The sequence below is a fragment of the Choloepus didactylus genome, chromosome 6 (assembly GCF_015220235.1).
Source record: "Choloepus didactylus isolate mChoDid1 chromosome 6, mChoDid1.pri, whole genome shotgun sequence".
NCBI classification, from domain to species: Eukaryota; Metazoa; Chordata; class Mammalia; order Pilosa; family Megalonychidae; genus Choloepus; species Choloepus didactylus.
This window is the reverse complement of record NC_051312.1, coordinates 127,927,143-127,953,877: the sequence shown is the minus strand read 5'-3', so window position 1 is coordinate 127,953,877 and position 26,735 is coordinate 127,927,143. Positions and strand designations below refer to the sequence as shown.

The following is a 26,735-nucleotide window of genomic DNA, read 5'->3' as shown; positions in this document are numbered from 1 at the left end:
GGTTCTAGCCCTGTGTTCTTTACACTAAAACAACCTTATGAAAACCCTGTAATTTGGCTCTTGAGACTCCACAAGAGAATAAACTTGCAAAAACAGAGATTATGAGTTAGGTTTAGGAGAAGATCAGATCCAATCTATTGAATGGGCTGTAAGTTGCACCTTTGAAGGCCCAGTGCAGAGTTTGGCTTGGAGGGTGACCAGGAGCCACAGGAGGACTTGGATAACAGAGGGACGTGCATACTGGCAGGTTTTGCTTTCATGTGGGAACATTACGCCATACCCTTGGTGAAGAAAGGAGGAATGTTTGGACAGGATAAAGAATACTTGGCATTTAGGAAATTTAGAGTAGTGTAGACGTAAAATTGTGAACATGTAGGCAAAACATCTACCTAAGTGGTCAAAGATCAAGCAGAAAAATTTAGTGTCGCAAAAAAGGTGACAGATCTTGGCAGTGATTTTCCCCTTTGACCTTTGTAACATTTAGAGCCCTCAAATGTTGATGTTGATGCATATTTTTGTCTGGTAAGTGAAGTGTGGTGCTCTGATGACAAGTATGCAGGCCTGGGGGAAGGCTTATGAGGAAAGTTACAAGAAATTCTCCTTGCTCAAAATTCTGTTTCTTCTCAAGGATGCTACTTTGCAGTTAGAACAGGATTCCATGACCTGTTCGTAAGTTTTTCAGCATCTGCACAATCACTGGATAGGCAGTTTCAGAAGGTAAAAGTGAATGTCCTCTATTAAAGGGTCTACCGTTTTCTCTCAGCGGCAGAGGAGAAAATGCAAGTGGAGTCTTGGAGGACTGCTTAGAGCTGATTGCCAGCCAGAACTGTTACAGAACCTTCACTCTTTTTTTTAATCATTTCTGTTGGGCCTTGGTGGCTTTTCTTTCTTGAAAAGTTGGTGATACAAACTTGATATTTATAAGGATGACTTACTATAATTTAATTCTTACAGTTCTATAAAATTGTAGACTTTTAAAACAGTTGCCCTTCATTCAAACTATGGAACAGTAAATATTATCCCTTCTTTTAACCTCCCTGATTGCTCCCTTTAACTCATTTGAATGAAAGACATTGAGGCACTTTCCAAAAAGAGGGAGACTGGTGAGTCACTCCCTGCAGGGACCATGGGCTTCTAGGGTTTTTTTCATCCTACTTCTTGGCATCAGTTAAATGCTTAGGTTGTCATGCTGACGTATTTTTCATGCATAGTTCAGCTTTGATACTTTCTAAGCAGCAGCATTGAATATCTCGCTGGAAAGAGATAAAAGCTTTTACCCTTTGCTCTTCTGAGGCAGATGTCTGGTCAAGTAAGGGAGGATACTGGCATAACCGAGTTCACTTTCTGTCCCCTTTTGCCATTGTTTTTAAGGCTGTTGTCACTTGACCTTTCCTCACTCTTGGCTTATTCTCCCATATTTGCCCCATCCTTCAGGATGCTAACAGTCTATTGTGAAATATTCAGTTTGCTTAGCCATGAACTTGATCTATGAGCTTCTAACACAATAAAAATAATTGAGTTTACCACTTAACACACTTGGTTCAGCATCTCAGAATACAGTATACTTAGATAAAAAGATAATTAACAGGAGGGTATAGTAACTTGTGGTAAAGACAAATAATTACTGAGAACCAAAGAGTTTCCCTGAGAAAAAAAAACAAAACATATTTTCAAATATAAAAGAGACAAGAGGGTTCTTGTTATTGATGCTTAGCATCTGTAATAGATGATGTAAAAGATGACCCCTTTTCTTGCTAGTCACTGTGATTTCTCTTCAAAGGGTCAGATTTCCAGAATTCTTTTGAGGGAAAAAATGGGTCAAAAGTTGGAAGTACTTCCTGCACACTGGTGGGCAGCAGAGTGTTGTGTGAAAACTAACTTCTTTGGAAACTGGACTCCTAAAAGACTCAATATAGGAACTGTGTTATTAAATAGGAATAAAAATCTATAGAAGATGAGAGGGGACAGTGGGATTGGGGGGGCCATAGGGATCACACTCCCATTTGTCTAGTTTGTGGATGGATGAGTGGAAAGGTGGGGGAAGGAAACAAACAAACAAACAGACAAGGGTGCCCAGTGTTCTTTTTTACTTTAGTTGCTCTTTTTCACTTTAATTATTATTCTGGTTATTTTTGTGTGTGTGGTAATGAGGGTGTCGGGGATTGATTTTGGTAATGAATGTACAACTATGTAATGGTACTGTGTACGATTTGTTTTGTATGACTGTGTGGTATGTGAATATATCTCAATAAAATGAATTAAAAAAAATCTATAGAAGACAGATATTTGTTTTGAAAATAAAATCACCCATTAGCGTTCTGTAGTCCAAAAGGTTATTTTTAAGGAATATAAGATATAAATGCCCATAAGGAACTTAGCCTGAACAATTCTAACCATTGTATTTAGACAGGAAGGGGTGAGTGTTCCCAAAGGTGACACACCTGATTGAACTCGAGTCCTTTCTTCATGTATCCCTTCCTGTTACTCCTCCTTTAATGTTTCTAGCACTGTGAGTTTGGTTTCTAATCTTATTTTGCTGTGCAAGCTGCAAAAATGTCAGGTTTGCCTGAATATTCCTCTGCCTTCTGATTACCCTTTTAAGCAATGCTGATTGCAGGAAATTGCTGTGGTGCAAGGCGGGTGTCACAACACACAGTGATTAAAACCCGCATGTGTCATTCACTGGCTGATTGAAGTAATCATACGGGGGGAAAGGCAGATGAGAAAATTGCTAAATGTGCAGAGGGGGCTGTTTCTCATCATTTGGGTTTAAGGATTTTGAGTTAAAGATTCAAGACTAGAGTGAGGGAGGCTTGTGTTTTCAGTCATTATGCTTCGTTCGCAGTCCTCAAAGCTTCTGAGCAGGGTTTGAGTCTCTAAACATGATCCTAACACATGGTTCCCTGTGTACATGACTGTAACATAGTGTCTGAGCATATCAAGGAGAAAGGTGTTCGAATGTAAATGGAACAAACATGTGAACAAAATGGGAGAGGCCTGAATAGCTCAGACAAGTTTCTTTTATCACTTTCTTTTGGTCTGTAGAATGTTAAGGGATTAATTAGATTAAATTAATCTAATTAAATCTGTACGTGGCTCTATGTTCCTAAACCATTTAAATTATTTGATTGTTCTGGAAAAGTATTAGTCCCACTTGGGCATGGCAACTTGGGCTAGATATAGTGGTCAGTATAGAAAATACAGCTAAGTATTTGAAACTTTTGAATTTTTGTCTTAATCATCATGACCAATCCTGCACCCTTCCCATCTTCTGCCTTTGAGCTTCCCATGTGTAGGTGAACATGGAAGGAGAGGGTTGGTGGACTCACATTCCTGAGTCATTAGATCTCAACATTACTTGAGCAAAGGACATTATCAGTCAAGCACTGAAATAGGTATTGGAGGTATTCACTAATGATGTTGTACCTCTTTGTCTCCCTCAGGTACAGAACCTTGGTATTTCTATTTAATTAATGGATTTCTGAATTTCAATGTAGCCTTTGCTTTGGCTCTTCTGGTCCTGCCACTGACTTCTCTTATGGAATACCTGCTGCAGAGATTTCATGGTGAGTGGCCTAAAAAGGATAATAGGTTTTTTCGGAGGAAAGAGCAAGTAACATTGTTTACCAAGAAGTGAAAAAAAAATTCTACTTACAGCATTTTATGCTCCGTTGTCTTCCTATGGAAATGGTTGGCTTATCAAATTTTTAACCTGTTTTTCTACATTTTTGAACCCGTATGAAGGTTTGTTAATTATTGCAAATTAAACTGATAGGAAGAGGATCTTTAAAATGTTTCAAGTAAGGAAATCAGTATAACTTACAGAATCACCTAGGGAAGCCAAAACATTTATTAAATTTCGGAGAGTGACAAGCTTATTTGAGTCTTGTGTCCTAAAAATGTAAGTGTTGACCTACTAGATTGCTTAAGATAAGCCCTGCTTAGAGGCAAACATTCTTTGGGAAATTACTTCAACCAAGTAATTTGGTTTCCCCCAGCTGAAATAGGAGAAGCTTTGGACTTTTAAGAAGCATGATATTTCTCTTTTTATCCTTTTGCTTCTGTTTGCCTTATTGTGAAAAGTATGGTTTGTCATTCATTTTGCTTACATCAAGTCTGTATTTCTCAGCTAGTGTTGTTATGGCTCTGGATATCTTGTGCTTATGGTTTCTTTTATGGAAGACAGATTTGAGCAAAATTTCGAATGAGCTTTGGAAAGAGATTTAATTACAGATTTTTCAGTCTGATTTGGATACAATATAATTGATTCTCCCCAACCCACCCCCTTCCTGCTTTTCTACTTTTAATGGTTTTCCCTGTGTTTTGTTATTAGACTATGAAAGCAACTTTCAGAGTCATGTGTGTTTTGTTTTAGGACTTTTATTTCAACATAACCATAATGCCAGTATCCTACCAAAATTAACAATAATTTCTTAATATCGTCTACTACCCAGTTGATAAAATCAGATTTCATGAAGAAATTTTTTTTCAGTTTGCTTGAAGTATGACCTAAACAAGGGTCACATATCGAATTTTCTGTTAGTTTCTTAAGCTTCTTGAGAGTTCCCTCTCTCCCTTTTTTTCCAAAGATTTCTTAAAGAAACCAGGTCGTTTGTCTTACATAGTGTTTCACATTTTAGATCCAGCTGTTTGCTTCCTTAAGGTGTAAACTTATTCTTCCATCCCTTTTATTTCTTAAGGATTACTTTTTCTTTTTTTTAAAAAGGTAACTTTTTTTCCTGACTATAAAAATAATCTACTTGTGGAAAATTTGGAAATTCTTGTGATATAAGTAAAAAAAAAAAAAAAAAACAACAGGAGAGGAGTAAGCTGTTTTCTACAATATGAATGCAATTTTGGCTTTAAAATGTCTGTGTACATACATGTGGCCACCTAGTAAGAAAATGAGTGGTTTTTTGTTTTCCTTTATACTTTTATGGGAATTTAATATAGAAACAGTATTTTTTTTAAAATAAAAAAACAAAATATAAAGAGGCAAGACATTTCAAAATTTTAGGCCATGTTTTTAAAAATTATGTTAGCCTCTGAAATATGAAACATTAAAAGACTGTTCTTTGTAGAAAATAAATAGATTTCTATTCTTATAAAAAATTCCAATTTAAAATAGACTTCCTGGAGAGATATAAATCCTAGATTATAGCCTATAATCTCATGATAAAATCTTAGAGTGGAAAATTTTTTAAATAAGCTTGTTATTGCAGTTCAAGAATTTTTATCTCTAAAGAATTTTTCCAAAGATACAGATAACCTAAAAACGCCAAATTGGGCATTGCTCAGGTAGATCTTGACTGTCCGGATTTTGTCACCTAAACTTGTTTGCTGTAGTTATAGTGGGCACCAGGGGGCACTGTGTACCTGCTATTTGCCAGTAATTTCACTGTCTTACTCATTATTACTAACGTAAGCACAGCAGGAGATGGCTTCACTGTGGGTTGCAGATTTTTCACTCGTTGTTCATACACCTAACCACAGGAACTTGCCAGAAGGGTCATGGGTCTACTGTTTATTAAGTTCCTTTAATTATTGTTTTGCTTAACTTTTTATTTTGAAATAACTTCATACTTACAGGAAAGTTGCATAAATAATACCTAGAATTCCAGCATACCCCCTCACCCAGATACCCAGCCTTTAATTTTTTCACAAGCTTTAGTACATTTTTTGTTACTATTTTGAGATTCATAGCGGATGCGTATTGCAGAAGAGGAGAGAAAACTTAATCAGTAAATCTTCCTTTAAGAGTGTTTTTTTCTTTTTGCATTGAAACAAGCTCTTTGTCATTTGTAGCTTAATGAAAATCAGTGATGGGTTTGTGAATCCATTTCCTTTTCTTTCCTTTGATCTATGCCTAAAAGTGTGTAGGTAAGAAGATTAATGTATTAAACAGAACACGGGAATTAAAACCCAAGAAGTGAGTTTGTTATGCTTTTGGTTAATCTCAGGAACCTTTGGTCTTAGAGACAGGACTCATTAGAGGGATAAGGCTTTTTTTCCCCTCCCTCTAATGTAGAGTTTGTTAATCCCAATAGACTATTAGTCTGACTTTCATTTTTATTCTAGCCAAATCTAGTATTGTGTCTCCCTTAGATTTTGAATCTGTTGGGAGAGCTATGGAGTATATTCCTCTTTCTACTGGACACCTTTGTTGCACTGAAGAAATTGTGAATGATAGAATTGAAATTTATGTGGTGCTCTAGGGCATAATCCCATGTCTAAAATCAAAAAGCACATTGAAAACTATGTTGTTTTGTTCTAATATGGTGAAAGGTGGATATTTTTCTGTGTCTTGCAGTGCAGAATTTAGGCCACCCATATTGGCTTACCTTGGCTCCAATGTATATTTGGTTTATAATTTTCTTCATCCAGCCTCACAAAGAGGAGAGATTTCTTTTCCCTGTGTATCCACTCATATGTCTCTGTGGTGCTGTGGCTCTTTCTGCACTTCAGGTGAGTTTCAGGGAAGAGTGTTATCAGCATCATTCTGTTTCCCTTTATAAATCATAGCTCACAGAAGTTAGGGGCATCTCTCTCTAGCTAAGCCAACCTGGCAGGTGAAATCACTGCCCTCCCCTCTACGTGGGATCTGACACCCAGGGGAGTGAATCCCCTGGCAACGTGGAATATGACTCCCGGGGAGGAATCTGGACCCAGCATCGTGGGATGGAGAACATCTTCTTGACCAAAAGAGGGATGTGAAGGGAAATGAAATGAGCTTCAGTGGTGGAGAGATTCCAAAAGAAGCTGAGAGGTCACTCTGGTGGGCACTCTTACACACAATATAGACAACCCTTTTTGGGTTCTGGTGAATTGGATTGGCTAGTGGTGGATACCTGAAACTATCGAACTACAGCCCAGAACCCATGAATCTTGAAGAAATTAATCTTGTAAAGAAATGTAGCTTAAGAAGGGTAACAAATGTGATTGGGAAAGCCATATGGACCACACTCCCCTTTGTCTACTTTATGGATGGATGAGTAGAAAAATGGAGGAAGGGAAAAAAAAAGGTACCCAGTGTTCTTTTTTACTCTAGTTGTTCTTTTTCACTTTAATTTATATTCTTATTATTTTTGTGTGTGTGGTAATGAAAATGTCAAAAATTAATTTTGATGATGAATGCACAACTATATAATAGTACTGTAAACAATTGAATGTATGTTTTGTTTTGTGTAACTGCATGATAAGTGAATATATCTTGATAAAAATGAATTTAAAAAAACTGAACAGAAAAAAAAGGGGGCAAATTACAGAATGCTTCCAGCTAAGATATTTTTTATTTTTAATTTTTTTAAAATTTTATTTTGAAATAAATTCAAAGTTATAGGAACAGTTGCAGAAACAATACAAACCCCATACACAGAACTCCAGCATTTCCTGACCCCCTCCCCCGATACCCCGATCCACTAACTTTAACATGTTACACCGCTCTTTCCCTCCTTCCCTCTCTCCCTATCTATCATCCATCATCCATTGCTCTGTCTTCTGAACATATGAGAGCTTCAGCTAAGATATTTTATCTATAACATTAGAGCTGATACAGATCCTGTTACTAAACTTTTATGTATTGATTGCTTAACTGTTTATCATACTCTAATTTGCAGATGTGTATTAATTTGTCTCTGTTGCCAACAAAAATCCAATTGATATTAAGAGATGCTTTTTAAAGTCATTTAAAATGGTGATGCCATAGGAGAGCTAATGGAATGTCTGCTCTTTAGCAACTAGATAAGAATAAAATTTGCTCAAATGTTTGTGATTATTTCAGGCAGTTTAGCAATATAGGACACTTTGTAATCCTGGCTTAAAACCTGCCCAGGTCAATATCCTGTCAAAGTTAATCTTACCTTTGTTTGAATATCTCTGTATTTATGATCTCAGCAACCTCTAGACTCTTTCTTGCCCTCTGCTACTATTTGCATTTGGCAGAAAAAAATAGTGGTAGATTGTTTTTTAACAACTTTATTGAGATATAATTCACTTACCATACAATTCACCTATTTAAAGTACAGTTCAATAGTTTTCATTATATTCACAGATAATGTGCATCCATCACCATAGTCTTAGAAATTTTTCATCACCTGAGAAAGAAACCTTGTATCCTTTAGCTGCTGTCTGCCTTTCCCCACATTCTCCCTCCCCTCAGCCCTAAGCTACTTTCTGTCCCTGTAGATTTGCCTATTATGGACATTTCTTATAAATGGACCCATAATATATGTGGTCTTTTGTTACTGGCTTCTTTCACTTAGCTTAATGTTTTCAAGTTTTATCCATGTTAGGATGATAGTTTTTAAAAATAATTTTAATTGTAAAAGTAATTGAACTTCATTAGAAAGTAGTAAAAAAAAAAAAAAAAAAAGGAAGTCCCCTTACCTACCTTCTAGCATTTTTGCATTTCAGGTTTATTATGGTTGTAATCTAAGTGTACGTATGATTTTATATACTTTGTAACTTAATATTATACCATAACATTCTCTATATTGCTCTATCTACCCATCATTTTAATTACAGTCTAACATTCTATTGAATGGGATATAATATATGTATACTCTATGTTTAATCATTATTGTATAATACATATTATATATTGAATTGGATATCTAGTATAACAGTTGGATATAATGTAATTCATGTTGGAATTTAGGTTGCTCTACTTATCTCAGGTCCCTTCATTTAGGTATTTGAATTGTTTCCTTAGGACAACAGATCCCCCAAAATATGAAAACAGTTCAAACATATTTATGACACTTGTTATATATTGCAAAATTGCTTTCCAGAAGTCTTGTTCCAGTCCAGGAGGAAAGAAAGGAAAGAAATCTGGGGGAAGGTACTCAAAGACAGTCAGCAGAATTCATGTACACATGTATATGTTATAACGATATTTCATCTAGTTGTAAAGTACTTTGGCAGAAAATTAACAGCCTATTCTTAGTCTTCTTTGTGAGGGATTATTTTATCTTCTTGTTTGATCATGAGACATTTTGTTGATACTAAAAATTTTGATGAAAATTTGTGGGTAAGGAAAGTAAACATTAATACTTGTTATTGAAACACATTGAGATACTTCATTTATCAAAACTACAAAAAAGAATTTTTGTTTAACTATTAAAAAATAAATTATTGTGGCTTTACGTATCAGGGAAATATCCACATTTGTCTGTGAAGCTGGTGAGATTTCCTTCTTAGCAAGCCCTCTGGCTGAGCTGACCATACAGATTGTCTTAGAGTTTACTTTTATCTTAGAATTTGTGGCGTATACCTCACTGTTGGCAAATGCCCTGACCCTTAATAAAACCTTTTTTTCTGTGTCCTCACCCTTGGTATTATTGTGATGTCTTGTGATTTTATATATTCTGCAAGATATGTCTTCTTTTTCAATACAGTTTTCTTCCCTTCTAGAAATGTTACCACTTTGTGTTTCAACGCTACCGCCTGGAGCATTATACCGTGACGTCCAATTGGCTGGCATTAGGAACGGTCTCCCTGTTTGGGCTCTTATCCTTTTCTCGCTCTGTGGCGCTATTCAGGGGTAGGTGTGCCAACAATATCTTAATCTTGAGGCATTTCACCTGAGGTTTTACCTGATGCCTGATTGTTTAATACATATTCATCTGAAGCTAAGAGGAGGCTTTTCCTACAGGGAGAACTTGTTGACATACGACTAGAATATGACTTCTATACCTTAGATTGAAGAGAAGATTGGGAATTCTTTTTAGTTTGATTAACTATAATTTTTTAGTTTGATTTACTATAATTTTTTCTCTATTTTTGTTGATTTTTTTTTTCCTTATAAAGCATGCCGATGAATTTAAAAAGCCTTAAACTGAGATGAAAATTTGGGGCTTAATTCTCATGATTATATTCTTTTTTGTGATATTATTTGGACTCAGAATGTTAAAATAAGCTCATAGAACATGAAGTTTAAAAGGTAAAACGGTGAAGAGAAGGGAAAGAAAACAAATTATTTTTGACAAAATAGGACTTTTGCCATAACCATCTTCCTAACCACAGAGAAGGTTCTGTAGAGCAGACTTCCTGTTGGAGTTGCCTTGGGCCTTCACACTCTTGTATTTTTCATGGATTTCAGTGGGATGTTAACACACTTTATAATTAAATGTCAGAATCTCATCTTACTCATTATTGGCTTTCACATACCCTTCTCCTTTTCAGGATATCATGGGCCCCTTGATTTGTATCCAGAATTTTACCGAATTGCTACAGACCCAACCATCCACACTGTCCCAGAAGGCAGACCTGTGAATGTCTGCGTAGGGAAAGAGTGGTATCGATTCCCCAGCAGCTTCCTTCTGCCTGATAAGTAAGCTGTATTTTAATTCCCAGTGTTTTAAATCAAGGAATACAAGTGGCAGTTCTAGGGCAATGCCTTCTTAATTTGTCTTTTATTTTGGAGTTTTCACAAAAAGTTTTTGAACGATGTGCCATCTCAGAGAGCCACAGGATCTGCACTGTTCATTAGATGGAGTGCTGGGTATGCTTGTGCACCCTGCACACGTGTGAGAACTTCTAAAACACATTGGGCCTTAGACTCCTGCTGGCGCCTCTTCCTGAGGATTCATATATAAAACCACTTCTACAAGCAGTCTAGAAACTCTAGCTAAAAGCAATTTTAGAGTAGGAATTTTTTCCATCTAACAGCAGTGAAATTCTTTAACTTATGGACTGGGAAAGCTGTGGTTAAGACATCTGTCTCACTTTCCTTCATGCTGTCTGTTGTTGGAGATGGTGGCATGGGCTCCGGAGTTCCTTGTATCTCCTTAGCTCAGTCTGAGAAAAAAAAGGTAAAAGGGAAATCTGGTTAAGATGAGTCATGTTGCTCCATTTGAGCACTTAACTTTACCTGGTGGTATCTTGTGCTTGACAAAGACCCTGTATCCATCATTAGTGATTAAATTAAGACTTTTGTTTTTTTTAAGTATTGACTTTGGCCTTTGCTTTTTACACTTGAAATAGTTTCATAACTAAAGATATTTTGAAGGTTTAGTCAGGAGCAAAGTACTTTCTCCCATAGTGTGTTCTTAGTGTTGTATATTACGTTTCATTCTTTGCTTTATACACTGATGAATTTGCTTTAATATGCATAAGTCCCTGTGATCATGTGATAATTGACAGTTAGCTTTGAAGCTTCTCTGGTTGTATCTTTGTCCATTTGTATGGTCATTTGGTTGAAAATTTCACTGCTGAGAGTTGATGAAATGGGTTAAGAGACCTCTGGTTTTTAATTTCTCAATCATCTTGGACTGGATTATGCCCTCTGCCTCTGTGCTCCCTGGTTGAGGTTTTAGCAGAAATATTTTTTTCTCCAAGTGAAATGTTTTTTGCATGATTTCTTTCTTTTTTTTTTTGGTTTGTTTGTTTCAAGTACATTTGGCAATATGATCCCCCTGTGTTTTGCTTATTCTCCTTATTTGTGTTTCTGACAGTTGGCAGCTTCAGTTCATTCCATCAGAGTTCACAGGCCAATTACCAAAACCTTTTGCCGAGGGACCATTGGCCACCCGCATCATTCCCACTGACATGAATGACCAGAACCTTGAAGAGCCATCCAGATACGTAAGGGCATCATTCTCCTCCTTCTGTGAAAAGAGTTATAACCCTAGAACTGGTTAGCCTACATATTAGAGCATTGATGAAATGGGAGTTTCTTAGAAAACAATTTCTTTAGGGTGGGGGATGTAACAACTTTTGTTGAAAAATTGTGAACAGTGTCATTTTTATTTCCGAATTACATTTTTTCTTATTTTTTTTCCTATTTGAAACATACAATTCAATATGATTTCTAAGCTTTTGGGTGGGCTGGAAATTTCCTTATGGTAGAGTTTGAACCTTTGTTCTGGAACACATTCTGCAACTCTTTATCATTCCTAGGCCTGTTAAAATACTTGGTGGGGCCTGGGTTGTTACTGATATTCTCACAAACTTTGAGGACTAACAATTTAGTAGGATAAGCCCTCAATATTGGCGCTTGCCCTTGTGAAGCTTGTTACTGCAAAAGAGAGGCTAAGCCTACTTATAATTGTGCCTAAGAGTCTCCCCCAGAGAACCTCTTTGTTGCTCAGATGTGGCCCCCCTCTCTCTCCCTCTCTCTCTCTCTCTCTCTCTCTCTCTCTCTCTCTCTCTCTCTCTCTGAGCCCACGTGGCAGGTGAACTCACTGCCCTCCCTGCTATGTGGCTCATGACTCCCAGGGGTGTGAATCTCTCTGGCAACATGGGACATGACTCCTGGTGATGAGCCTGGACCCAGCATCATGGGATTGAGAAAATCTTCTTGACCAAAAGGGGGAAGTGAAATGAAACAAAATAAAGTGTCAGTGGCCGAGAGATTTCAAACGGAGTTGAAAGGTCACTCTGGAGGGCATTCTTATGTGCTATGTAGATATCCCTGTTTAGTTTTTAGTGTATTGGAATAACTAGAAGGAAATACCTGAAACTGTCGAACTACAACCCAGTGGCCTTGATTCTTGAAGGTGATTGCATAACTATGTAGCTTACATGTTGTGACTGTGTGATTGTGAAAACCTGGTGGCTCACACTCCCTTTATCCAGTGTATGGACAAATGAGTAAAAAAATGGGGACAAAAACTAAATGAAAAATAGGGTGGGATGGGGGGATGGAATATTTTAGGTGTTCTTTTGTACTTTTATTTTTATTTCTTTTGGAATAAGGAAAATGTTCAAAAATTGAATCTGGTTATGAATGCACAGCTATATGATGGTACTGTGAATAATTGATTGTACACTGTGGATGATTGTAGGGTATGTGAATATATCTCAATAAACCCATATTTAAAAAAAATACCTGGTAGGAAACTTTCCAGTTATCAGATGGACCTTTGACTTAACTATTGATATATTCTGGTTTTTAGAAAATGAACAGGCAGTGGAGACTATTTTCATAGTACCATGGGGCACTCTTGGTCAGTGTTGTGCTCTTCTGCCTGCTTGTCTTAGTGCACTATGAGATTCCATGCTAATTTTATTTCAGTTCCTTTAAGAGGTGGCACTTTCGACATGTGATACCTTTAAAGTCTTTGATTGTGGGAAAGTTAAGAGCAATGAAGGTAATGCACCTTTCTGTTCCCAGAGATAATAGAAGATCATTTTCAGAATTATTAGGAAGCACATTTTTTTGACAATTGACTGTTAAAAAAACATTTAACAATTTAGATGTCAAATATAGTTCATTTAGGTTTTTGTATGTCATATGCTTAAAGTGTAAAATTTTGGGACTTCCAATCCCTTCTGAAGCAAACATGCAGTCACATCTAGCCTTTTGTCTCCCAGATTGGGGCTGGTTAGACTTCCATAGAGACCCTCAGTCTTATAGGTGAGATTCTTATTGGATGAGCTTTAACTATAAACTATGAAAATGGACATCTTATAACACATACTTGGGCTGGCCCCCTGAGAAGGTAAGATGGGTATTTCCACCAAGTGACTGATATCAGAGCTTCATTGTTCTCATTTAGGGCTCTGATTCCTGTTACAGTGTAAATCCCCTGGGCAGGGTAAGCTGTTATTAGTCATTTTCATTTTAGCCATGTGTTCTAGTTTGCTAATGCTGCCAGAATGCAAAACACCAGAAGTGGATCGGCTTTTATAAAGGGGGTTTATTTGGTTACAAAGTTACAGTCTTAAGGCTATAAAGTGTCCAAGGTAATGCTTCGATAGTCGGGTACCTTCCCTGGAGGATGGCCAATGGTGTCCAGAAAACCTCTGTTAGCTGGGAAGGCATGTGGTCGGTGTCTGCTCCAAGTTCTGGTTTCAAAATGGCTTTCTCCCAGGATGTTTCTCTCTAGGCTTCAGCTCCTCAAAAATGTCGCTCTTAGTTGCTCTTGGAGCATTTGTCCTCTCTTAGCATCTCTGGAGCAAAAGTCTGCTTTCAAAGGCCATCTCCAAAATGTCTCTGTAAGCTGAAGCTCCTCTCTCAGTTCCAGTGCATTCTTCAAAGTGTCCCTTTTGGCTGTAGCTTCTCTTCAAAATGTCACTCTCAAGCTGCACTGAGTTCCTTCTGTTCATCAGGTCATTTATATGGCTCCAGTGATTTAATTTAGACCTACCCTGAATGGGTGTGGTAACACCTCCATGGAAATTATCCAATCAGAGTCATCACCCACAGTTGGGTGGGGCACATCTCCACGGAAACACTCAAAGAATTACAGTCCATTCAACACTGATATGTCTGCCCACACAAGATTACATCAAAGATAATGGCGTTTTGGGGGACATAATACGTTCAAATCGGCCCACCGTGGATGCTCTCCCAAGAGCAGGTTTTGATGTACAGGGAATCACCATGGGAACATGGGGACAGTCAAGAAGGATAGGAAAAGACACCATGATAGGGAGAAGATATAAATTCAGAGTGATGCTCTCAGAGCAATGCTTTAGGAAGAGGTAGTGTGAGGTGTTAAAAAAAAGCATGGACTTTGGAGTTAAAGAGGCCTAGGTTCGAATCCCAGCTCTGTTGCTTATTACTTTAGTGACCTTGGGCAAATTAGTTAACTCCTCTGTTTAACTAATTTTAGTTTCTATCCATGAAATGTGAATAATAATAATTTGGAAGATTATTATGAGATTGGATATTGCATCCCTCTGTCATATTTAGCGCAGGTTCTGGCACAAAGTAGATTTTCCAACAAATATTCTTTGTTTGATAATGGTGTTTTAGATGGATTAAAGGGAAAGGAACATGTAAGAGACTTTATAATCTGCCCCAGTCTCTCTCTTCTTCCTTACTTTTATTGTTCCCCACCCTGATTTTTATTCCAGTCTGTCCAGACTCATCATTGCCTTTTCCACCCCAAAGACTTTGTTTTTTTGGGGACCATGCCTGAACTACCCTTGTCTCTTTCTAAACTATGAAAATTCTCTTCCTCTCTGAAGCATTTGCCAGCAATTTAAGTCACATTGGGCAGTCCTTCCTTTAAGTGCCTTATGTACTTGTTTGTACAGCTCATGTAGCCATTTAATTTTGTTGTTTTATGTTATTTAAATATTCCTGATATGAATATCTTATCTTTCCCTGTCAGATTGTGAATGCTATGAAGTATGAAGGGAATGACTCTTATTTCTTTTGTATTCACTATAACAGCTAGGATAGTTCTGCATACTTAGTAATTAGCCTATACATGCGTTCTGATTAAATAAATGCGTTTTCATCATTATTGGGATAGTGACCTTGAGAAAAAGCTGGCTTTAAAATCTACAGTGGCTTTTTGCACATTTCTTAGGCTTTGGTCACTAATTGTCTCTGGTTAGATCATATTTTTGTAGTCCCTGCTGCCAGATACTGCAAAATTAGATTTAAAGTGACTCTGTTACTTTTGTCTGAAAAGTGAAGATTTTTCAGAACGCTGATAGGAGTCACTGAAAAGCTAGCTAACAAGTCAGATATCTGCTGGTTTTGTGTTGTCTGTCATTGTGCCTTATTCTCATTCCTGTGTTGGAGAGTTTTCCTGCAGAGTTCTTTTTGTGTTCTGGTTTTAGGGACTTTCCCTATAGGCTGGGAGATATGCTCTCCAAATTCAGGCCACTTACCTTTGACCCTTTGGAAAGTAAAAGGGACATTTGATGGCTTACTGAGAATTTTACATGAAGTGTGATCAGGGATTTATTTCATTTAGTTAACTGTTTGAAAAAATATATATTTTTTTCCCTGATGATAAAAGTAGTTTACACTCATTGTATAAAATAATGAAAGGTAAATATGTAAGGTAAAAAAAAAATCACCTGTCATCTCATTACCCAGTATTACCATTGTAACCATTTTGAAGTCTTTTTCTTCTTTGTTATTTTTTTCCCATATATATATATGTATATGCACATAGGTATTTGAAAAAAAACTAATTATATTTACATACTTAATGTGTTTAGTTCTTCAATAAATGGTACCAGAATCATGACTGTAATGGCCAAATAACTAGGCCCTAACTCTGCAGGAGCACATGCTGTGCAATCCTTGATGCTCATTACTTCTGGTATCAATTCTGGTTTTAAGTCTCGGTTCATTCAAGAAGGCAGAATAATTACGTTCTCCATCTTTCCTGAGCTTGCTAAGAAGCAGTATTTATTTTATCTGCCTTTTGGCTCTGAGTGACAAGGTTTAGGCAGTGCTTGGCTTCAATACTGAGTAGTTCAGTCCATCCCCTGTTTCTGTCCTGCATGGAAACTAGAAAACATGTATGACCTTCTTTGTTTCACTATCCTCCTTAACCTCTGAGTTTATCAACATTAGGAGTGAGTGGTTATAAAGGCTTTGTGATTTCTACTGCACTGTTATAACTATATTGCAGAAATATATGTTTTTGCTGTAAATTCTTTCATAGTAATTATTGATTAGCTGGTGAACATCCCGTTACTGAATAGGTGGCATTTATAGTGGAACATGTTGAGATATTTTGCGAGCATAAATTCTGGTTTTAGAAGATACATGGAGAAACAGATAATCCTAACAGTGACACCTTTCTGTTTCTTGACAAAGCCAAATTTTCATTCACTATTTGAAGGAGAATGATATCTTTCCAGCTCCAAATCTGGTATCTGATTTGAGAGCTATCTTGTCAGTGGATAGACTTTGGAGAAAAAACAACTGTTTGGAAGGGCGCTTACAGGTAAGACTTTTGTCTGACTTTGATTTAATGCTTAAGCAGACTTGCTTGAAGCTTGCCTGTTTTCGTCTTTGGAAAATAAATTGATTATTGATTACTTTTTTTCCAGCTGGACAAATGTTGGTCCCATGATAAGAAGCTTTGTTTAAGGATTTCCTAATATTCTTTTCACACCTCCTCTTACCTTTATAGCACTTACAGTTTATTCATGTGATAAAGTACTTGAATATATGTTTTCATGTAATACTTCATCATTCCTCGATGTAACAGGACTGAATAGGTATTAAGTAGGTGAGTATTACTTTAAAAAAAAAGGTTGCTTTCTGTTTCTAGAATTATAAATCGCAGGTACTTTAAGTAAAAGTAATGAATATTGTGTTTTTCAATCAATAGGAATGATCAGGAGCCTCCCCCCTCCCGTTCTTTCTTTTCTTTTTCTTCTTTTTCTCTTTCTTTGTATCTTTTTTCCTTCCCTTTTTGGAAGTCTTTATTGGATAAGAAAATAAAATGCCTTCTAGGTCTTCTCACTAATTGTTACCAGCCTTGGGTATCAAAGCAAGCAAATTCAAGTTTTTATAATATGTGCAGTGGAATAAAATTGAAATCTACTAAATTTGAATGAAGGCTGTTTGAAATACTTCTTTAAAATTAATTCTCTAGTATGCCTTATGTTGGCAATTGGAAGTGATGTTTCCATGATTTATATTGATTGAAAGAGCCCAGATTTTTGCCTGTGAGTTTCCATTTTTTAGTGCAGTAAAAATTTTACTTGTGAGTTTAAAATTTCAACAAGTATTTTGTAGGGTACAGAAAAACTTATATATAAGACTGTCTAGGTCACAACTACTTTTTTAGAATTTAATTGGAATATATATAAAAGTGAAAATGAAAAGCCAGAAAAATGCTTGAACTCTTTCCTTATCAAATGTTTCCTCTTAGATCCCAATGTTCCTGTCTGAATAAAGGAAATATCATAGGAGATATTGATGCCTGGCAACACGATGTGGTTATAAAAGCACTAGACTAGGAGTTAGGAGAGTCTGTGATTCTTTTCTGGAATTGAGTGAAGTGTATTTTCTTCTGAATGACTTTATGAATTTCCAAGACCCTTGAGATTTCTTTGCATCTCTTTCCAATTTTCTGTTACTACACTTGAAATTCAGTTCGAATGTTTATATTTCAGCTTATCCCATCACCTATTTTCTGATGAAGTATTTTATAGTGGCCAAAGCTTATTTTGAGATGTGATTCCTGGGCCATAGGAGCTGATGACTTGCGATGGAAGTCCACATGTTGCTCGCTCAGTTCTGTGTGGTGCTACCTGAGTGTGATGCACATGTTTGAGAACTGAGAAGATATCACTGCAGGCTCCAACACTGGCATTCTCCATTACAGATGACAAAGAAAAGCTGTGAGATATTTATTCCTGCCCAACTCTCCTTAAATTGCTCCTCCTCCCACAAAAATGCCCACCTTAATGGTGTCTTAACCTCTGCCTTTTCTTTTCTTTGAGAATGTGTATTTTTGTTTACATCTGGAGTGGCATTAAATTATCATCTTTAGCATATTTTTATTGCTAAGATCCTAACAATGCGATATTGATCATCAGTAAATGAGCTTAAATTCTCCCCTTCCCACACTATCTCTTTTCTTTTGACTTAGAGGTGCTAATTTGTTCTTCTCCAAAGCTGCTTGTGGGTTTTTAGAAACTGAAAGAAGTCACATTTCTTTCAAAATGAGTCTTAAATGCTTGTGTTTTACAAAGTTTTAAACTATGGCATATTTTTAGCTTCGACAGCTGGTTGATATGTAGCCTGTGACTAATGAAATGAAACACATTTTTGTTTCACAATCATGTGTTAATGTCACCCTACAATTTTGTTATTTTTGATGCTAGAAAGAATGATTAAATCTGAAGAAACAAAAAAAATGAATCTTTGGTATAACTTTAAGCAGATTTAAATCCAGTGTTTTGATTTTTGAATTGCAGATGATGTGGTTATGGAGAGTGGGCCCGGATTTTGCAGTGTGAGATATTGATAAAATTGAGAGAGGAAACTATTCTTTTTGACGCCTAACTTGACTAGTGTTACTTCAGCCTTCAGATCTAAGGGAGGGTAGTCAGTTGGTGTTACCAGGGCTTCAGGCTGAGAAATGTCAAACTAAAAATAGTCACAGTAAAACAGTATATATAGCCTGATCCTGATTTTGTGAGGAGGAATCAATATATATTGAACAAAAGATGTGACGAATTGGTTGTGATTTCCTTTGAATGGTGGGATTATAGGTAATTTTTAAAAATGCTTTTTTTCTCTCATATTTTTATAATAAATCAGGTTTTCCTTTCATCATTTGAAAAAATAAATAACTAATTAGGAGCATAGGTATCAAATCTTTGAAACTACTAAGAAGCTCTTTAGTATGTTTCTCAAACAACACTCAGCATGCTGTCAGTTAACTTCAGGTTTCCCTTCTTTGAGCATAGGAAGAAATTTCAACTCAAAATTGGGAGATATGTTTCTTATTGAGTAATTTTAGTCTCTTATCCTTCTGGCCTGTCTAAAATTAAGTCATTTTCAATAATTATATTTAAAACTGCCTTTGCTGCTCTTTCTGCAAACAAAATCTAGATTGCTTTAAAGAAATAGATGTGGTTTACCTACTTACAAGCTATGAGGAACAATTTTAAAAAAAGAATAAAACGAGGATGCTGCTGTAGGTAAGGCAAATAGACTATGAAGTAATATGTAAACTCTTCCAGTGAGGAGGGGAGTATATTTAATCTGCCTGTTGTTGGGGTTCTGACAGAAAACCTTGTCTGTCTGGCAAGTGTGGCAGAGACTACTTGTTGTCTGGGTAGTTCCAACAGTCCTGAGTGATTGGCTTAAAAAGATAAAGATAATGATCTATAAATCTTATCAGCACAATAACAGTAATCGAAAATCTCTTGGCATGTTTTTCATTCTTAGTCGTTTTTTAAGTTTTCTTCATTCTCTTCCAGCGTTGGCTCATTCATCCATCCATTCATTCAACTTCTGACTATGTGTGGAAAATACCAAAGTAAAAAAGAGCATAGCCTCCTGTCGTTTGAGGAAAGTCCCTAACAAGAAAGAGTGAAAGAGTGAGAGAGAGAAAAAAAAGAATGAACAAATGAACTATGAGAAAAAAAGGAAACAATGTAGGAAGCAGAAAAAGTTTTAAACTTCTGTATTCATTATTCCCTGATAGGATAAAAAAACAATTTGGGGATTCATAAAACAAAAACTATGCTTTGAAAAGGGAACAGTAAGAAAATAAGAAAGAGGTCCTAAAAATTAAAAATAAGATAATGGAGATTTTAAAAATAAGTGGAATGTAACTGTGTGAGCCAATTCTTGAAATTTTTATATGTATTTGAAATATATATTTCCTCTTTGTTCTTTTTCTCTAGAGAACCTTAACAGAGAGAATTGCCATCTTAACAATATTAGTTCTTCATCCTTGAAACACAGAATGTCTCTCTACTTACTTAGGTCTTTAATTTCTCTCAACAGCATTTTGTCATTTTCAGGGTACATCTTGAATTTCTTTCACTAAGTTTACTTCTAATTATTTTATTCTTTTTTAAGTTATTGTGAATGGTATTGTTTTCTTAATTTCATTTTGGATTGTTTATTGCAAATATGTAAAAATGCAACTGGTTTTTGTATACTGACCTTGTATCCTTAGGATTTTCTACATGCAGGACAATGCCATTTGTAAATGAAGACTGTTTACTTCTTCCTTGAATGCCTTTCATTTCTTTTTCTTGCATGATTGAACTGGCTAACACCTAGTAACAATGTTGAATAAAAGTGGTGAGCATATCTTAGGGGGAACGAATTCAGTCTAAACATTAAGTATGATGTTGGCTATAGGATTTTTGTAGAAGCCCTTTATCATGTTGAAAGAGTTATCTTTTGTACCTAATCTATTGAGAGATTTTATCATGAACAGGTGCAAATGCTTTTGTCAAATGTTTTTTCTGCATCTCTTGAGATGATTGTGTGGTTTTTCCCTTTATTCTATTAATATGGTGTATTACATTAATTAATTTGCACATTTTAAACCTACCTTGCATTTCTGGGATAGATCCCACTTGGTCATGATGTATAATCCTTTTATATGTTGCTAAATCCAGTTTGCTAATATTTTTTGAGGAGTTTTGCATCTATATTCAAGAGTTTTCCTGTAATATGTTTATGTGGTTTTGCTATCAGTGCAATACTGGACAATAAAATAGATAATCCTCTGGCAGACCAAAAAAAAAAAAAAAAAAAAAAGTGGAATGATTAGAGGATAAAGTTGAAGAATTCTTCCATATACAGAAAACAAACAAACAAACAAAAACCACATACACAAACCCACAAAGAGATGGAAGATAGGAAAAGAAAAAAAACACACAGAGGATCCAAATCTACCTAATAGGAGGTATAAAGAGAGAACAGATAAAATGGAGGAAAGAAAATTGCCAAAGAAATAATATAAGAAAAACCCCCAGAACTGAGGGACATCAGTTCTCAGATTGAAAGAGCCTATAAATGGTACCTAAAATGATGAATGAGAAAAGATCCATACCAAGATATATCAAGTACTGTTTTAGTTTCCTGTCAACTAAAGCAAATACCATGCAATGGGTTGGCTTAAACAATGGGAATTTATTGGCTCATGGTTTTGAGGCTAGGAGAAGTCCAAAATCGAGGCGTCATCAAGGCAGTGCTTTCTCTCAGAAGACTGTGGCGTTCTGGGGCTGGCTGCTGGCTATCCTTGGTACTTGCCTTGTCTGTGACATGACTGCACAAGGCAGCCTCTCCTGGCTGCTACTTCCTCTTCCAGGTTCTGTTGACATCCAGCTTCTGGCTTCTCCCTGTGGCTTTCTCTCTCTCTCTGACCTTCCCTATAAGGACTTCAGTAAGAGGATTAAGATCCATCCTGATTCAGCTGGGCCACATCTTAACTGAAGTAACTTCTTCCAAAGATCCTGTTTATAAGGGTCCACACCACAGGAATGGATTAAGTTTAAGAACATGTTTTTCTGGGGTACATAGCTCTAAGCCACCAAAAGTACTAAAAGAACGCAGTTTGTATTATCTGATAATTGAAAAGTCAAAAGTTACTCAGAAGAAAAAGCTAGAAGAGTTGAGAATATTGCCTCTAGGAAGCTGGATGGGGGAATAAGGAGGGTTGTGGTGGGTATTGTTGTTTTTCATTTACTGTTTAACTTTTTTTTTTATACAGAAGTTGTGGATTTATAGAAAAACCTTGCATAAAATACAGGGTTCCCCTTTACCACCCTATTACTGACACCTTGCATTAGCAAGGTATGGTATATTTGTTAGTAGTGATAAAAGCACATTTTAAAATTGTACTATTAGCTTTAATCCACTGTTTGTGTTATATAGTCCCATGAATTTCTTTTTATTTATTTTTTTATTAGAGAAGTTGTAGGTTTACAGAAAAATCATGCATGAAATACAGAACTCCCATATTCCATCCTATTATTAACACTTTGCTTTAGTGTGGTACATTTGTTACAATTCACAAAAGAACATTTTTATGATTGAGCTATTAACTATCATCCATCGTTGACAATAGGGTTCATTCACTGTGTCATAACTGTCCTATGTTGTTTTTTTAAACATTTTTATTCTAGTAACATATATACAACCTAGAATTTCCCCATTTAACCACATTCAAATATATGATTTGGTGGTGTTAATTACATCCACAGTGTTGCAGTGTTATCCCCACTGTCCATTACTAAAACTTTTCCATCACCCCAAACAGTAACTCTGTACAATTAAGCATTAAATAAGGATTTTATTCCTTAGGTCTGCCCCATCCCCTGGTAACCTATAGTCTAGATTCTGACTCTATGAGTTTGTTTATTCTAATTATTTCATATCAGTGAGCTCATACAATATTTGTTCTTTTGTGTCTGGCGTATTTCACTCAACTTGATGTCTTCAGGGGTCATCAATGTAGTTACATGTACCAGAATTTATATTTGCAGTGTTAATCTGTGAGACACATGACTTTAAACAACCCCTTTCAATGATGTTTGCCATCAATATGGCACTGATACTTATAATCCCATTAACGAACTATCATCACCCCTGTCCATTCCCATACCTTTAAGTTCAACCTCATTAAAACTCTGTAAATATTAGGTAATCATTCCCCCTTCTCTAGCTTCTTTCTATCTGTAGGTCCTCTGTATTCTACATTTTAAGACACTGATTTTACATTATCCAGTTTGTTCATATTAGTAATATCATACAGTATCTCTCCTTTTGTGTCTGACTTATTTCAGTCAGCATTATGTCCTCAAGGTTCATCCATATTGTCATGTGTTTTAGGACCTCATTCCTTCTTATTGCTGCATAGTATTCCATCTTATATATATACCACATTTTGTTTATCCACTTGTTTGCTGAAGGACACTTGGATTTGTTTCCATCTTCTGGCAATTATGAATAAAGCTGCTTTGAATATCAGTGTGCAAATGTCTGCTCGTGTCACTACATGCAGATCTGGGTATATACCAAGTAGTGGAATTGCTGCGTTGTAGGGTAAATTGATATATAGTTTTCTGAGGAACTGCCAATCTGTCTTCCATAGCGGCTGTGCCATTATACATTCCCACCAGCAGTGGATAAGAGTTCCTGTTTCTCCACATCCTCTCCAGCATTTGTAGTTTCCTGTTTGTTTAATGCAGCCATTCTTATAGGTGTCAGATGATATCTCATTGTGGTTTAGATTTGCATTTGCCTAATAGCTTATGAAGATGAACATTTTTCCACGTGGTTTTTTAGCCATTTGTGTTTCCTCTTTGGAAATCTCTTATTTCTCTTATCAGTATCTGCTTATACTTTTGTTGCTGAGTTGTAGGATTTCTTTATATATGCTGGGTATCAGTCTCATCAGATATATTGTCTCCAAACTTTTTTTTTCCCATCGAGTTGGCTGCCTCTTCACCTTTGACCAAGTCCTTTGAGGCATAGAAGCATTTGATCTTGAGTTCCCATTTATCTATTTTTCCTTTTGTTGCTTGTGCTTTCGGTGTAAGATCTAAGAAGCTATCTCCTATTACTAGGTCTTGAAGATGTTTCCCTGTATTATCTTCTAGGAGTTTTATGGAACTGGCTCTTATATTGAGGTCTTTGATCCACTTTGAGTTAATTTTCATATAGAGTATGAGGTAGGGGTCCTCTGTCATTCTTTTGGATATGGATATCCAGTTCTCCCAACCCCTGTTGTTGAAGAGACTATTCTGTTCCAGTTCAGTAGATTTGGGGACCTTGTCAAAAATCAATTGACCATAGATCTGGGGATCCATTTTCAAACTCTAGACTCGATTGCATTTCCATTGATCAATATGTCTATCATTGTGCCAGTCTCATGTTGTTTTGACCACTGTGGCATTATAGTAGGCTTTAAAATCAGGAAGTATAAGTTCTCCCACTTCGTTCTTCTTTTTTAGGATGTTTTTGGCAATTTGAGGCCCCTTTCCCTTCCAAATAAATCTGATAACTAGCTTTCCAAGTCTGCAAGGTAGGTTGTTTGAATTTTGATTGGAATTGCATTGAATCTGTAGATCATTTGGTAGAACTGACGTCTTAATGATGTTTAGCCTTCCTATCCATGAACACAGAATATCTTTCCACCTATTTAGGTCCTCTTTAATTTCTTTTAGTAAAGTTTTATAATTTTCTGTGTAGAGGTCTTTTTTTTTTTTAAATTCTTATTTATTGAGATGTCTTCACTTACCATGCAGTCATACGAAACAAAGCATACATTCAGTTGTTTACAGTACCATTATATAGTTGTACATTCATCACCAAAATTAATTTTTGACATTTTCATTATCACATACGCAAAAATAATAAGAATAAAAATTAAAGTGAAAAAGAACAATTAAAGTAAAAAAGAACACTGGGTGCCTTTTTTTTTTTTTTCCCCATTTTTCTACTCATCCATCACTGGACAAAGGGGAGTGTGGTCCTTATGGCTTTCCCAATCACATTTGTCACCCCTCATAAGCTACATTTTTATACAATCATCTTCAAGATTCAAGGGTTCTGGGTTGTAGTTCGGTAGTTTCAGTTATTTACTGCTAGCTATTCCAATTCATTAGAACCTAAAAAGGGTTGTCTTATTGTGGGTAACAGTGCCCACCAGAGTGACCTCTCAGCTCCTTTTGGAATCTCTCTGCCACTGAAGCTTATTTCATTTCCTTTCACATCCCCCTTTTGGTCAGGAAGATGTTCTCCATCCCATGATGCCGGGTCTAGATTCCTCCCCGGGAGTCATATTCCACATTGCCAGGGGGATTCACTCCCCTGGGTGTCAGATCCCATGTAGCAGGGAGGGCAGTGATTTCACCTGCCAAGTCGGCTTAGCTAGAGAGAGAGGGCCACATCTGAGCAACAAAGAGACATGTGTAGAAGTCTTTTACATCCGTGGTTAAGTTTATTCCTAGAAACTTGATTCTTTTAGTTGCTATTGAAAATGGAATTTTTTTCTTAATTGCCTCTCCAGTTAGGTCATTACTAGTGTATAGAAACATTACTGATTTGGAGGCATTAATCTTTTATCCTGCTAATTTGCTGAATTTGTTTGTTAGCTCAAGTAGTTTTGTTGTTGATTTCTCAGGATTTTCCAAATGTAGGATCATATCATCTGCAAATAATGAAAGTTTTACTTCTTCCTTTCTAATTTGGATGTCTTTTATTTCTTTTTTTTGCCTAATTGTTCTAGCTAGAACTTATAGCACAATGTTGAATAAAAGTGGTGACAGTGGGCATCCTTGTCTTGCTCCCAGTCTTAGGGGGAAGGCTTTCAGTCTCTCACCATTGAGTACTATGCTGGCTGTGGGTTTTTCATATATGCCCTTTATCATATTGAGGAAGTTTCCTTTGATTCCTCCCTTTTGAAGTGTTTTTATGAAGAAAGGATGCTGAATTTTGTTGAATGCTTTTTCAATGTCTGTCGAGATGATCATTTGAGTTTTCTCTTTCAGTAAATGTGTTGTATTACATCGGTTGATTTCCTTATGTGGAACCACCTGTGCGTGCCTGGAATGAGTGCCACTTGGCCATAGTGTATAATTCTTTTAATGTGCCTTTGGATTCAGTTTCCAAGTATTTTGTTGAGAATTTTTGTATCTATATTCATTAAGGAGATTGGCCTGTAGTTTTCCTTTCTTGTAGTATCTTCATCTGATTTTGGTGTTCAAGTGATGTTAATTTCATAAAATGCATTAGGCAGTGTTCCTTTTTCTTCAGTTTTTTGAAAGAGTTTGAGCAAGAATGGTGTTAGTTCTTTTTGGAATGTTTGGTAAAAAGCCATCTGGCCTTGGGCTTTTCTTTGTAGGAAGATTTTTGATGCCTGATTGAATCTCTTTACTTGTGATTGGTTTGTTGAGGTCTTCTATTTCTTCTCGTGTCTAGGTTGTTCATGTGTTTCCAGGAAATTGTCTGTTTCCTATAAGTTGTCTACTTTGTTGGTATGCAGTTGTTTATAGTATCCTCTAATGATTTTTATAATTTCTTTGGGATCCATGGTAATGACACCCCACCCCCATTTCTGATTTTGTTTGTTTGAATCTTCTCTCTTTTTGACTTTTTCAGTCTAGCTAAGGGTTTGTCAATCTTGTGCTTCTCTAAGAACCAACATTTGGTTTTATTTATTCTCTATTTTTTTTGTTCTCCAGATCATTTATTTCTGCTTTAATCTTTGTTATTTCTTTTCTTCTACTTGCTTTAAGGTTAGTTTGCTGTTCACTCTCTAGCTTCTTCAGTTGTCCAGTGCATCTTTGGTTTTAGCTCTGTCTCCTTTTTTAATATATACATTTAGAGCTATAAATTTCCCTCTCAGCACCACTTTTACTGCATCCCATAGGTTTTGAGATGTTGTGTTCTTGTTTTCATTGTTTATACTGATTTCTCTTGCAGTTTCTTCTTTGGCCAACTGATTGTTTAAGAGTGTGTTGTTTAACCTCCATATATTTGTGAAAGTTCTGATTCTTTGGTAGTTAGAGATTTCCAGCTGCATTTCATTATGGTCAGAGAGTGT

At 36.2% G+C, this 26,735-nt stretch overlaps 1 protein-coding gene across 2 annotated transcripts in view; it reads left to right on the top strand.

Annotated features, from left to right (window-relative positions):
- Positions 1 to 26,735, top strand: part of ALG9 (ALG9 alpha-1,2-mannosyltransferase) — a 162,961-nt gene that overhangs the window by 42,654 nt on the left and 93,572 nt on the right. For both annotated transcript variants that reach the window (XM_037841407.1, XM_037841408.1), the window contains 5 exons: positions 3,444 to 3,566; positions 6,311 to 6,465; positions 9,412 to 9,541; positions 10,183 to 10,330; positions 11,454 to 11,583. In XM_037841407.1, coding sequence (XP_037697335.1) covers positions 3,444 to 3,566; positions 6,311 to 6,465; positions 9,412 to 9,541; positions 10,183 to 10,330; positions 11,454 to 11,583 — 686 coding nt within the window. The remainder of the gene's footprint in view (positions 1 to 3,443; positions 3,567 to 6,310; positions 6,466 to 9,411; positions 9,542 to 10,182; positions 10,331 to 11,453; positions 11,584 to 26,735) is intronic.